The sequence below is a fragment of the Trichechus manatus genome, unplaced genomic scaffold, assembly GCF_000243295.1.
Source record: "Trichechus manatus latirostris isolate Lorelei unplaced genomic scaffold, TriManLat1.0 scaffold00047, whole genome shotgun sequence".
NCBI lineage: Eukaryota > Metazoa > Chordata > Mammalia > Sirenia > Trichechidae > Trichechus > Trichechus manatus.
This window is the reverse complement of record NW_004443983.1, coordinates 8,504,013-8,517,073: the sequence shown is the minus strand read 5'-3', so window position 1 is coordinate 8,517,073 and position 13,061 is coordinate 8,504,013. Positions and strand designations below refer to the sequence as shown.

The 13,061-nt window shown below is 35.2% G+C and overlaps 1 protein-coding gene across 8 annotated transcripts in view; it reads left to right on the top strand.

Annotated features, from left to right (window-relative positions):
- YTHDC2 (YTH N6-methyladenosine RNA binding protein C2) overlaps positions 1-13,061 on the top strand; it is an 80,019-nt gene that overhangs the window by 19,716 nt on the left and 47,242 nt on the right. For all 8 annotated transcript variants that reach the window (XR_002824224.1, XM_004376985.2, XM_023731961.1 and 5 more), the window contains 5 exons: positions 4,292-4,458; positions 5,861-5,963; positions 6,818-6,974; positions 10,403-10,510; positions 11,965-12,113. Coding sequence is in view for 7 of the 8 variants with exons in the window: in XM_004376985.2 (XP_004377042.1) it covers positions 4,292-4,458; positions 5,861-5,963; positions 6,818-6,974; positions 10,403-10,510; positions 11,965-12,113 (684 nt within the window). In the remaining variant the exon portion in view is untranslated. The remainder of the gene's footprint in view (positions 1-4,291; positions 4,459-5,860; positions 5,964-6,817; positions 6,975-10,402; positions 10,511-11,964; positions 12,114-13,061) is intronic.

Genomic DNA, 13,061 nt, shown 5'->3' with positions numbered 1-13,061 from the left:
ATCCCTCGCCACTCTTAAAATTCTCTCTTTATCTTTGGTTTTGGCAAGTTTGATTATAATATGTCTTGGTGACTTTCTTTTGGGATCTACCTTATGTGGGATTCGATGAGCATCTTGGATAGATACCTTGTCATCTTTCATGATATCTGGGAAGTTTTCTGCCAACAAATCTTCAACAGTTCTCTGTATTTTCTGTTATCCCCCCTGTTCTGGTACTCCAACCACTTGTAGGTTATTCCTCGTGATAGAGTCCAACATAATGCTTAGAGTTTCTTCATTTTTTTAAATCCTTTTATCTGAGTTTTCCTCCAATAATTTGTTGTCAAGTGCTTTATCTTCAGTCTCACTAATTCTGACTTCCATTGCCATAATTCCTCTCCTATGACTTTTTGTTGAGTTGTCTAATTCTGAAATTTTATTGTCACTCTTCTGGATTTCTGATTGCTGTCTCTCTATGGATTCTTGCAGCATGTTAAATTTGTCATTATGCGCTTCTCTAATCTTTTTAATTTCTCTATTGCGTGTTCTCTGTTTTGATTAATTTCCTTCTTAATTTCTTGAAGAGTTCTGTAGATTAATCTTTTGTATTCTGCCTCCGCTAATTCTAAGAAATTTTCCTCCTCTGGAAAATTTCTAGATTCTTTATTTTGGGAGCTTGCTGGAGCTGTCATGGATTACCTCTTTATATGATTTGATATTGACTGTTGTCTCTGAGCCATCAATAAGTTATTATATTTATTTATTTTATGTTTGCTTATTGTGTCCTAGCTTCTTGTTTTATTTTGATATGCCCAAATAGGCTGCTCATTTGAGCTCGTTTGATTATTGGCACCTTTGCTCTAATGTCCTGTTACCAGGTAGTTAGATCTGTTACTAGGTGTATGAGCTTAGGAGTCCGCCCACTCCTCCTATATGGATTCAGCTCAGGTGCCCAGGTAGATAGCCCCTAAGTGTGTGGTGCAGGCTCTCACTTACAGTCCTAGACAGGCATGAGTGATTGGTGTAGGCACAGGTATCTGGCTGCACTGAGGGGACACACATTGAGCAAGGCAGGGGACTGAAGGCTGCCCCTGAGTGTTGAAGAGGAATGTGTTTCCCTGTTCCCTAGAGTGCATAGGTGGGTAGGTTTTGCAGCTGGATTATGAGCACCCAATGCTGTTGGCTGTAAGGACTGAGGGGCACCTCTTATTCATGGGCCCCTCTTACAGGTGGCAGGGTGACATGGGTGGAGCCACCAGTTCTCAGCCTCCTTTTGTGGATAGTGAAGTCCCTGCTTAATGGGCAGAGCAGTGTCAAATGTCAAGAACCTGCCACTTCACAGCTGAAACAGTTGAAGTTAGACTTCCAGTGTATACCCTGTTGTATTATGGTAATGAGGGCCTACACTGTTGAGATGGGCCCGCATAAGTCCATGCAGGGGGAGAGGCACTGAAAGGTCATGGACCCCTTATGCCTGTGCCTAGGGAAAGGAGTTGTGCCTACCCTAGGTTCCTGGCTTATGGCAGCCGGCAGTTTATTTTTTCCCGTTTGTTAATTCACTCTCCAAGGCAGGGAGAATGGCTCCGGGCATGTGACGGCTCCTACTTCTGGCCCAGGGTACTCGGCAATTGCTGATGCCAGTCCGGGACCCAGTGCAGAGCAGGGAGCAGGGAGGTAAATGGGAGAGAGATTTTTCCCTAAGGGTGGTGTTTTTGATCCGTGCGGTAAGCTGTACATAAGTACTTATCTCTGTTGATGGCTGCTTCTCATTGGTTCTGGGTGGCCGTGTAGAATCTCTGTTGCTGGGTCTCTCCCGGTGTGGAAAATGCGCCTCCCGAGCACGGCTGCTTGCCTGCCTTACTGCTCACCCCTGAGCTGATCAGGCCTGAAGGGCTCAGGCTCTTACTGGGTCAGGTCTGGCAGCTCCTTGCTGCTTCTGAACCGTCTCTCCCTCCCCCTGCCACTGAGTCTAGTTCCTCAACTCTGCCTTTGATGTTCAGGGCTCCCAGATTGCCATATATAATCAAATCAGTTATTTTTTCGGGTCTTCGTTGTAAGAGGGTCCACTGGATGCCTCTGACTACTCCGCCATCTTGCCCCTGCCTCCTATACTTACTTTCTTATAGTGTATCCTAATATTTCATTGCTTATTTGTGGGAATGTTTCAGTAGGATAAATTTGTAGAAGTGGAAATACTCGACCAAAGAAAGGATATGGCAATTAAAATTTAAATAGCTTTATTAACTAGGTATTGTCCAATAACTAAAACAGTATTGAAAGTATTAAATTTTTCTATTTCTCTAAAGCCTGAGCAACAATGGAATAATTTTGCTTTATCAGTCTGACAAGCAAAATATAATATTTTAATGTATAGTTCTTTGAGAATTAAGTTTTTTCTTTGGTTTGTTGTATATTTGTTTCTAATCTGTGCGTTCCTTTTTATATTCCATTTTCTCTTGGCTTAATCACTGCTGAATTTATTTTTAAGAGTGCTTTTGTATTATAGATATATCTATAATTTAATAGAAAAGTAATTTCTTCCAGCTTTTTGTTTGCTGTTTAGTTTTGCTTGTGGCATCTTTACTTATTTAGTAGTTTTGTATTTTTATTTAATCAAAACTTTAAATCTTTTTTTAGGGCTTCTGGGTTATGAGCAATGCTTAGAAAGGCTTTTCCTACTCCAAGATTATAAAAATATTTTCCTATACATATTTTATTCTAATACTTTTATACTTACAGTTTTAAAAATCCACCTAGACTTTATTTTATTGTATCATCAGTAGAAATCTTACTTTTTTTTCCTCATGGTAATATCTAGTTGTCCCAGTATAACTTTTATTTAATAATCTATCCTTTTCTCGATTTAAGCTGTCACTTTTAATCAAATACTAAGTTTTTATAGTGCCTAGGTCTATTTCTGGAATTTGTATTACGTATGTTTAATGTAATCATCTGTTCTTACATGAGGATCCCACTTTTTTGCTTTTCTAGTTTTAACAGTATATATTACTATATACATAAATACTGTAATACATATGTATTACAGTTATTTTTCAATATTCGTCTTCATTATCTTCTCTTTTTAAACGCTTCTTGCGGTTCTTATGTATTTATGTTTCTGGATAAACTAGTAAACATTTAAAAAAATTCCGGAGGCTAAGAAATGTGTGGAGATATGCTCTCTCTCGTTCATAGTTAAAGGAATGAAAATCAAAACAACAATTGTATTTTTCAACTATTAGATTGGCAGAAATTAAATAGTTGATGATACCTAGAATTCTCATAGATATTGAAAAATCAACACCTTCTGCTTTGTTGATAGAAGTATAAATTGGTTTGGAGGACAATTTGATAATTTTTCTATGTAAATTAAGAACTCATACACTGAGCATTTTCGCTGCTAGTAATTTATGGTACATATATCTTCGCAAAAGTATGCGAAGATAGATGTTCACTGTAGCATTGTTTTATAATAGCAAGCAACAATATCAATAATAACATACCTAAAAAAATGAAAATTACTTAAACGTATAGTTAGGTTTGTTATACTATAGCACATCTATAAAATGGAGTCTGAAATGACTTAGGTAGATCTGATATGTAAATAAAAATTGCAAACGTTAAGTACTGTAATCACTTTTGTGTGAATGAAAAAGATGTTTATGTACACAAATATACTGAATTGTGTAAATGTTTTTTTTCCCCTGAAAGAGTATGTAAGAAAGTTAGCAGTAGTTACTTTCATGCAGAGGACTGTGGGTGGTGGTGGTAGGAGAAAACTTTTACTTCTTAATTTACAGCTTTCTGACCTGTTTGAATTTTATTTATAGAAGAGTGTCCACAACCTTGAATTTTGAGCCATTTTTCATTTTTTTATGCTTTTCATAATTAAAAAAAATTCCAATGGAATTCTGATTGTCGTTTCATTGACTGTAGAATAATTTGGGGAGAATCAAGACTTTTACGATATTGACTATTCCCATCCACTAGTATGGCATATTTTTTTATTATTCAGGTTTTCTTTTATGTGCTTGAACATTTTATAGTCTTTTTTATGTTATCCTTAACTATTTATTGATAAATTTGTTTCTTGGATATTTTAGCTTTAATTTCTATTGTGAACAAGATTTTTTTAAATTATATTTTCTAGCTGATTATTAACAGTTGCTTGAAAGTTGTTGATTTCCTTGTGATTATTTTATATTTTGACATGTCACAAACTTTTTTAGCTTAAATAGCTTTTCAGTGGATTCACTTGGGTTTTCTGGTATACAATTATGTCATCTTATAATACTTTAAATTTTTGTTTCAGATTCCTCAGTTCCTTTTAGATGATTGCTTCAAAAATGGTATCCCCTGCCGTATATTTTGTACTCAACCAAGACGATTAGCAGCAATTGCTGTGGCTGAAAGAGTCGCTGCAGAGAGAAGAGAAAGGATTGGTCAGACAATTGGATATCAGATTCGATTAGAAAGCAGGTAAAGAATCCTCCTGTAGTTTTTTATCATGCTTAGAAAAAGCTAAACATTTACATTTAATACTCAATATTTACATTTCACATTTAAAAATAGAGTCTGTGTTAATCAAAACGTTAGATGATCATTTTGCTGCAGTTATCAGGATACAGAGGTGATGTCTAAACTCAATGAGTTTTTTGAATAAGTATTGTTTGAAGGTATGATCAAAGCTTAAGAAAACTAAGTTATTGTTTTTCTTCTTTTTTAAAAAGCTGTACGTTGATAGAGTTTAATAAAGTAGTAACATTTAGGAGAATATATTTTATATAGTTTAAGTTCCAAAATGACATCTCATCTGTTACCCATTTAAATTTGTGAAGCTGAAGAACTGATCATCACAATAATTGAGTATGTGAATATTCAGGGAATAGTTAAAAGCTTGGGCCAAAAATACAAATTCCATTTCATAGTTCACAATTAGTGCAAGTTACTTCACCTCTTTGAGCTTCAGTTTCCTCATCTAAAAAATTAGGCTAATAAAAGCGCCTAGAGCACAGGTTTGATGTGAAATTTAAAGTAAGCACTCGGTAAATGTTAGTGACTGAATTTATTATTAGTAGTAATGATACGAAGGAGTCCTGGTGGCACAGTGGTTAAGCACTCGACTGCTAACTGAGAGGTCAGTGGTTGGAACCCACCAGCTGCTCTTCGGGAAAAAGATGTGGCAGTTTGCTCCCATAAAGATTTACAGCCTTGGAAATCCTATAGGGCAGTTCTAGTCTGTCCTGTAGGGATGCTATGAGTTGGAATGGACTCAACAGCAGTGGGTTTTGTTTTTGAGGGAGTTTAGTAATGGTATTAGTAATATCTACTTGACAAATAGTACTATTGTGCTCTCAGTAGTTTGGATGTAGTGATTCAAAAAGCTGAATTGTGTAAACCATTCACTTACAATGTAGTTTTTCCCCAAGCAAAAAGTGTTTGTCTCTTTTTAAAAAAATCTGTTTAGGTTCTTTGACAAAAAGCTGTTTGAAATACAGTGAAACCTGGGAGAGCTGGAACTCAACAGGACTGCCTACTTTTTTCGGGTCTGCAAGTTTTCTGCCTTTGACAGGGTGGAATACTTTTCTATTGCTTGTTTTAGTGGAAAGTATCTAGTACAAAATTTTTGAGTTTTTCTTCTCTGACAGGTTTCTACCTTATACAGGTTCTGGCTTTCACAGATTTTACTGTAATAAATTTATGAATTTGTCAGGCATAAAATACATATTTCACATAACTATGCTAATAAACCATATATACCAACACACTATTATATTAGTAACATTTATTAAAGTACCTATAAGACCAGTATTTAATGTGATCATATTTTAATTACCTAAAAGATTTGTAGTTGTCCACATTATTTTGATTTTTTTAAAAGGGTTTCTCCAAAGACACTTCTGACATTTTGCACCAATGGAGTATTGCTTCGCACATTGATGGCAGGAGATAGTACATTGTCAACTGTGACACATGTTATTGTGGTAAGAGTATTGTTGAAAATTTTCCATATATAACTCAAATTGCTTATTTATAGGCATGATTAAAATTTAAGCAATTACATTTTTAGAATAGAGTATACATGAGAAGTGACTTACTCTTTTCAACAACTTAACTATAATCAAGTTATTTTTTGTATATAGTTATTAGAAATGTTTTGCATTAACTAATGATATTCTTACTATCAGGCTTATGGGGGGAAATAAAATTAAAAGGTAGTTTTTCAAAACTGTACATTTTATATATGAAAATGATTAATGTACTTAGAGTTCTCCAGAAATGGTGAAAGTTTTCTTTTTTTCTTTATAGTCGTCTGATCCCCGTTTAGTATTCTGTATTTCCCAGTATTAGGGGTACATTTCATAAGTTATTTAACTTAATGGTTAAGCTGCTGATAAAGTTCATGAAATAAGTAGATCAATTACCCCCTTATTAAAGAATTTTTAAGCTTTTATACAGTTTTTCAGAAAAAAAACCTAGATTAAGTTTTATAAGCTTGCAGAAAGCAGCTGTTAGTACCTTAATAGCTCTGTGTCTTGCATCCACAGGATGCACTTGAACCTGATAACAGAAGCATATTTAGATAGATTTTGTATATATGAAAGCTACATTAAATTAGACTTCACTAATACAGAATTTGCTGTAGTTTCTGTGGTTTTATGTCCTGTAGAAAATAAAGGCAGAACTTTATTATCCATAGTAGTTTTTTAATGTCTGATTATTTCTGAATTAATTTTCACTTATATTGATTGGCTTTGTCCACATTTAATTTGAATGAGTATAAAATCCAGCAGCTCCATTATTTCAAAGACTTTCGTTTTATTTTTGTTTATTGCAGGATGAAGTACATGAAAGGGATCGATTTAGTGATTTCTTACTTACAAAGCTAAGAGATCTGTTGCAAAAGCACCCAACTTTGAAACTAATTCTTTCCAGTGCTGCATTGGATGTAAATCTCTTTATAAGATATTTTGGAAGTTGTCCAGTGATATATAGTAAGTTAAATTTCTCGTAGAAATTTATGAAAGAACAAATTTTGGTATGATTATGTTTATTCTAACATAAGTTGGGAAATATTTTTAGGTAGAGGTCATCCATTTTTGTTTCCTTTGAGACACGGCTTCATTAGTCATCTCTTAATATTTCCACCGTCTATTTTTCCATCTACAACTCTCTGATACTGTGTAGTGAGCCCAGGACCGTAGTCTTAAAAAGAAATGTCTTTTATTTGACCCTGTATTCCCACTTAAATTCTTCCTTATGGCTTCTTGGCTTTATTTCCAGACTCCTTGAAAGAGTAGTCTCTACTCCTGTGTTTACTTCCCATTCACTTCCAAATATGCTGCTACTTAACTTTTTCCCTTGCCTTTTAACAAAAACTGCTCTTGCCACTAACTTTATTTATTTATTTTATTGTACTGTAGATGAAGGTTTACAGAGCAAACTAGCTTCTCATTAAACAATTAATACATGTATTGTTTTATGACATTGGTTGCCAACCTAACGACTTGTCAACACTCTCCCCTTCTCGACCTTAGGTTCCCCATTTCCAGCTTTCCTGTCCCCTTCTGCCTTCTCATCCTTGCCCCTGGGCTGGTGTGCCCATTTAGTCTCGTTTTGTTTTACAGACCTGTCTAATCTTTGGCTGAAGGGTGAACCTCAGGGATGACTTCTTACTGAGCTAAAAGAGTGTCTAGGGGCTGTACTCTTGGGGTTTCTCCAGTCTCTGTCAGACCAGTAAGTCTGGTCTTCTTTTTTTTTTTTTGAAGTTAGAATTTTGTTCTACATTTTTCTGCAGCTCTGTCCGGGACCTTCTATTGTGATCCCTGTCAGAGCAGTTGGTGGTGGGAGCCAGGAACCGTCTAGTTGTGCTGCACTCTGGTGGAGGCTGTGGTAGTTGTGGTCCGTTAGTCCTTTGGACTAATCTTTCCCTTGAGTCTTTGGTTTTCTTCATTCTCCCTTGCTCCAGACGGAGCTTGCCACTAAACTTTAAAAAACTGTTTTATTTTATTAAGTTCCTCTTCAAAAGATTGTAAACTTTGTGTTCATCTCAGTGAAATTACATAAAGATATACATAGAAAGAGTTAATAATCACCTCACCCTCTTTTTATTCTATGTTCTTTCCTAAGGTCACTGATATTAAACACCTGGTGCATATCCTTTTTTACTTTTTCCATGCTTATACAAACATACAAAAATATATACACATCCATAGGGTTTTAAAAAATTAGTTTTACAAAAATAGGCACATACCTTATGCATTATTTTGCTATTTGTTTTATTCATGTGACAGTATACCATGGACAGTCCTCCAGTTCGGTAGCTCTAGATCTAGTTCATTCTTTTAAGCAGCTACTTTAAAATTTCATAATATGGATGTACCATGATTTATTTAATCATTCTTTTATTTTTGGACATTCAGTTGGTTCTAGATTCTCCCTATCCCCAACTATAAGTAATGTCATAATGAACACCATTGTATGTATATCCTTATATACTGGTGCTCTTATTTCTAGGGATAGATTCCTGAAAATGAAATTGCTGAGTAAAAGAAGATACCTGTTTTTAATTTTAACTGCTTTTGCCACTTTTTCAAAAGGCTGAAACAGTTCACATTTCTGCAGTATACAGAGGTATTCATTTGTGTATTTTTACCAGCATTGTTTTGACCTCTGATAAAATTGCCAAGACTAGTATTAAATACTTAAATTTCCAGTAGTAGTTTTCATTGTTGCCCCTCCCCCCTCTCTTTTTTCAATGCTCAGATCCCATTAATGTATTTGACAGCACTGCCTCTTGAGTCTCATTCTACGTTATAGCCTACATTTTCTCAGTCTCCTTTGTGGCTTCTCTTTGAATGGTGCTTAAATATTCCTTTGATCCATTTCTTTTTCTGTTTTCTGCTTGCTTTCCCTCCCTCCCTTCCTTTTTTTTTTTTTCCTTCTTTCATGTTCGGTGCCGCACTGTGCTAGGCACTGGAGATGAACAGTTCGTCTCCCTGGAAGCGCTCATTCATGCCCTTAGCTTCTATCTTCTCTTTTATACTGATGATTCTGAATCTTTTATGTTCAATTAAGACTGTTCTGCAGAGCTTTGGACTTAGATGTTTTACAAACAGCTTGCTTTCAATATGCCTCAAATTGAATAGGTTATCTTTTGTACAAAACCTGTTTCTTGTGTTGCCTGTCTTGGTTACTCATATCAGTGTAGCCACTTAATTCACTAACTTCAAAGTCCTTAAATTCTTCTAACATTCTTGAGTGATCAGGCACCTAAAATCTAGTCATCTGTTGAATTTACAGATGGCACCTCATATTCGACATGTTTATAATCAGCCAACCTCTTCCTCTTTCAGTATTCTTTGTTACATCAGTGAATGATTCACGATTCATCCAGTTTTGCAAGCCAGAAATTCAAGAACAGTAGTTGACACTTCCTTCTTTGTCAATCTTCCATGTCTAATCCACTGCTGAGTTCTGTGGATTTTATCTCCTGTCTGTCTCTAGAATCTGTATGCTTCATTTGCATTTTTAATGTCAATATTCTCATTCAAGTTATTGTCATCTTTTACCTGAACTATTGCAGTAGCTCCTACATGGTCTGTCCCTATCCACTCTGCTTTCTTTTAAGTCCATTCTCCACACTGCAGCCAGAGTTATCTTTTCTTAAGTGTAATCAGATGATGTTGAGCACTTTCTTGAGTTTACAATTTTTGAGTGACCTTTATCTCAGGACAAAGACCTAAACCCTTAATAAGACTTACCTGTCTCTCCTGCCTGTCTTGAACTGTAATCCCCTCCTGTCCCTCTCCCCCTGCCCCCACCATCTTCCACCTATGTTGGCTTTTGAGTTTCTAGAAAACGTCATACTCTTTCCCATTACATCGACTTTGCCCATGCTGTTTTCTTCTTCATTGCATACTCTTTCCTTTCCACATAACCTAGTTATTCTGTTCACCCTGTTTAGTCCTCATTTTCTCAATGTGGATGCTTTTCTGGACTCAGGCAGTCCCCCTATTATATTTTATCGTGGTATATTGTGCTTCTGTCTCATAGGACTTTTTACAACTCTAATTTTATATTTATATTCAGCATTACTAGATTAATGTCTGTCTTCCCTGCTAGCTTGCAAGCTTCAGGAGGGCAAGAGGAGGTAGCGCTGTTCCTGCTTACCATTCGTATTCATGGTGCCTAGAATGATGCCAAACATGATGTATAGATAGTAAACACAGGAAAAAAAATAAGAGAATTAACAGTTGTTTAAAATAAATATCAAAGTTATAGGACACTTATGTGGATTACTTGAAGTATGAAATTGCTTTTGGATTTTATAGTCAGGCTTATTAATTTTGGAGTCTCATGTTTTTATGTGAATTATCTCTAAGATGCAAATTGACTGTTTTTTAAAATTCCTATTATTTAGTACAGGGAAGACCATTTGAAGTAAAAGAAATGTTTTTGGAAGATATTTTAAGAACCACTGGATATACAAATAAAGAAATGTTAAAGTATAAAAAGGAGAAACAGCGAGGTAAGCTTTTTATGAAATAAATTAATATTGATAGTGACTTTTTTGAATACTCCAATTTTATACTGTGGAGGTGGAAGGACACTTTAAAGTGTTTTTCTCTTGTGTATAATTGTATACATTGTATTAGAATATTATCCCAAATGTATCTTTTGATGAGTTCTACTTTATAGCTTATGGCCATAAGTTAAGATCTATAGAGAGGAATTGAAAGTGAATGCCAGAGTTGGGATTCTAAGTGTGTCCATATCCAAAGATTCAGCCACTGTTTTAAGGGGGCAGAAGAGTATGTGAGTATGTGCTGACTGCCCACAGCATATTTCACAGGACAGGGGCAGAGAATGGGTGGATGGGGATGAAAAGAGTAGTATGTGAGCAATAACACTGAATCAGGTTTTCAGTGTCTTGGTTTTGTTATGGGATTGCATCTGTACTTTGAATTTAGCATTATTTGCCTATTAATACATCACTTATAATGACTTATACTCTATCTTGGCTTTAGAATTAGGGTTTAGATCCCTTTGCTTACTTTTAACTATATTACTCATGATAGAAGACTTGGCTTCAAGCTTTGATTGCCTTATTTGCTCAGAATGACCTTGGACAAAATACCTTGGCTACTTTCTGTCTTGGAGTCTCACACCTCTTGAAAAATGTAGTTGGCAAAACCTATTTCATAGGGTGGTGCTGGATCACTGATATGTAAATTATAAAACTCTTAGATCTTGAAGCTTTTCAAGATGAAAATTGTATATTACTTGTATCTCAAGTAACTAGCATAGTGGCAGGAGTTCAGTAAATGGTTTACTACGAAGTGTTATATGAATATTAGTCATTGATTTAAAAAATATAGCACAGTCAGTGCTTGGTTCCCACAGGGGATTGGCTTCAGGACCTTCCCCCTTCCCCTCCTCGTGAATACCAAAATCCAAGGATGCTTAAATCCCTTATATAAAAAGGCGTAGTACTTGCATATAACCTCTGCACATCCTCATATACTTTAAACTATCTCTAGATTACTTAAAATACCTAATACAATGTAAATGCTGTGTAAATAGTTGTTAATGCTTACACGTAACACTTAATGCTTCCCCTCCCCACCCACCCCCAAATTTTTTCGATCCATAGTTGGTTGAATCCACAGATTTGGAACCCATGGATATGGAGGGCTGACTGTATAGCTAAAAATATTCTCATTTAAATTATGGAATTACTTAGAAGTCGACTTCTTACTAATAGGTGAAAAGATGAAGATTTTAAGTAGTTTCATGTGTTATTATCATTCAGCATAACGTATTTTATTGACTGCTCCTAATTAATATGTTTAAAAAAACAGTAACCTGAAAGTAAGGCCAACTTTTAAGTACCATCAGACTCACTTAATTTTTTTAAAACAAAGGAATATACTTCAGAAGGCCAATATTTTATCTTTTGTTTTTTCTTTGATAATCTTTTAGAAGAGAAACAACAAACTACGCTTACAGAATGGTACTCAGCTCAGGAGAATACTTTCAAGCCTGAGTCTCAGAGGCAGAGAACTGTTCCAAATGTGACTGAAGAATATGACTTATTAGATGATGGTGGTGATGCTGTCTTTAGTCAGTTGGTAAGACGTCCGTGGTTTCATTGTTTAATTTAATTTAATTTAATTTAATTTCATTGTTTAATTTAAAGAACATTTTGTGAGATTATAATTTTTTAATGCATACTTAGAGGGTAATTCTATTAGTTTATTTTAGACTATAGGCAGTCCCTGCATTACGAATGAGTTCTCTTCCTAAGTCTGTCTTTAAGTCGAATCTGTATGTAAATCAGAACAGTTACATATGGTTTGTATCTCACATCAGTTAGTCAAATGTTTGTCTTACTATTTAGTATATAGTGTACCTTTCTGTGCATAAAAAACATGAAAGAAACACTTGCAGATACACAAAAACATCTTTAACATAATAATACAGTAATGATAATGTTTTGATGCATGTTGCAAAGTAGCACCTGCTTGTTATTACGAACCATTTTATGTACCTTGAAGTTTTAATATAATACAGGCATTCCCTAGGTTATGAACATCCAACTTATGTACAACCCATTATGAACTAACCCCTGTAAAGCCTATTATTTAAAAAATTTGAGGTGCATACGATTGTAGTAACAAACGACGCTACTTTGTGGTGTGCATCAAAAACATTATTATTACTGTATTATTAAAGATGTTTTAGTGTATCTGGAAGTGTTTGTTTCGTTTTTTATGCATAGAGAGGTACACTATATACCATATACTAAAGAGACATTTGACTGATGTTAGATATGAACCATGCTAAACTGTCCCGACTTACGTACAAATTCAACTTAAAGACAGATTTAGGAACAGAACTTGTTCGTAATCTAGGGACTGTCCGTAGGCTTTACAGGGCTTGGTTCATAACTGTGGGTTGCATGTAAGTCGGATGTTCGTAACCCAGGGACTGCCTGTACAACACGTTTTTCAGAACAACTTTCTAGACACTTTTTAGAAAAAACTACTTTTGTGCAGGAGATGGTACATCCTGCAGAT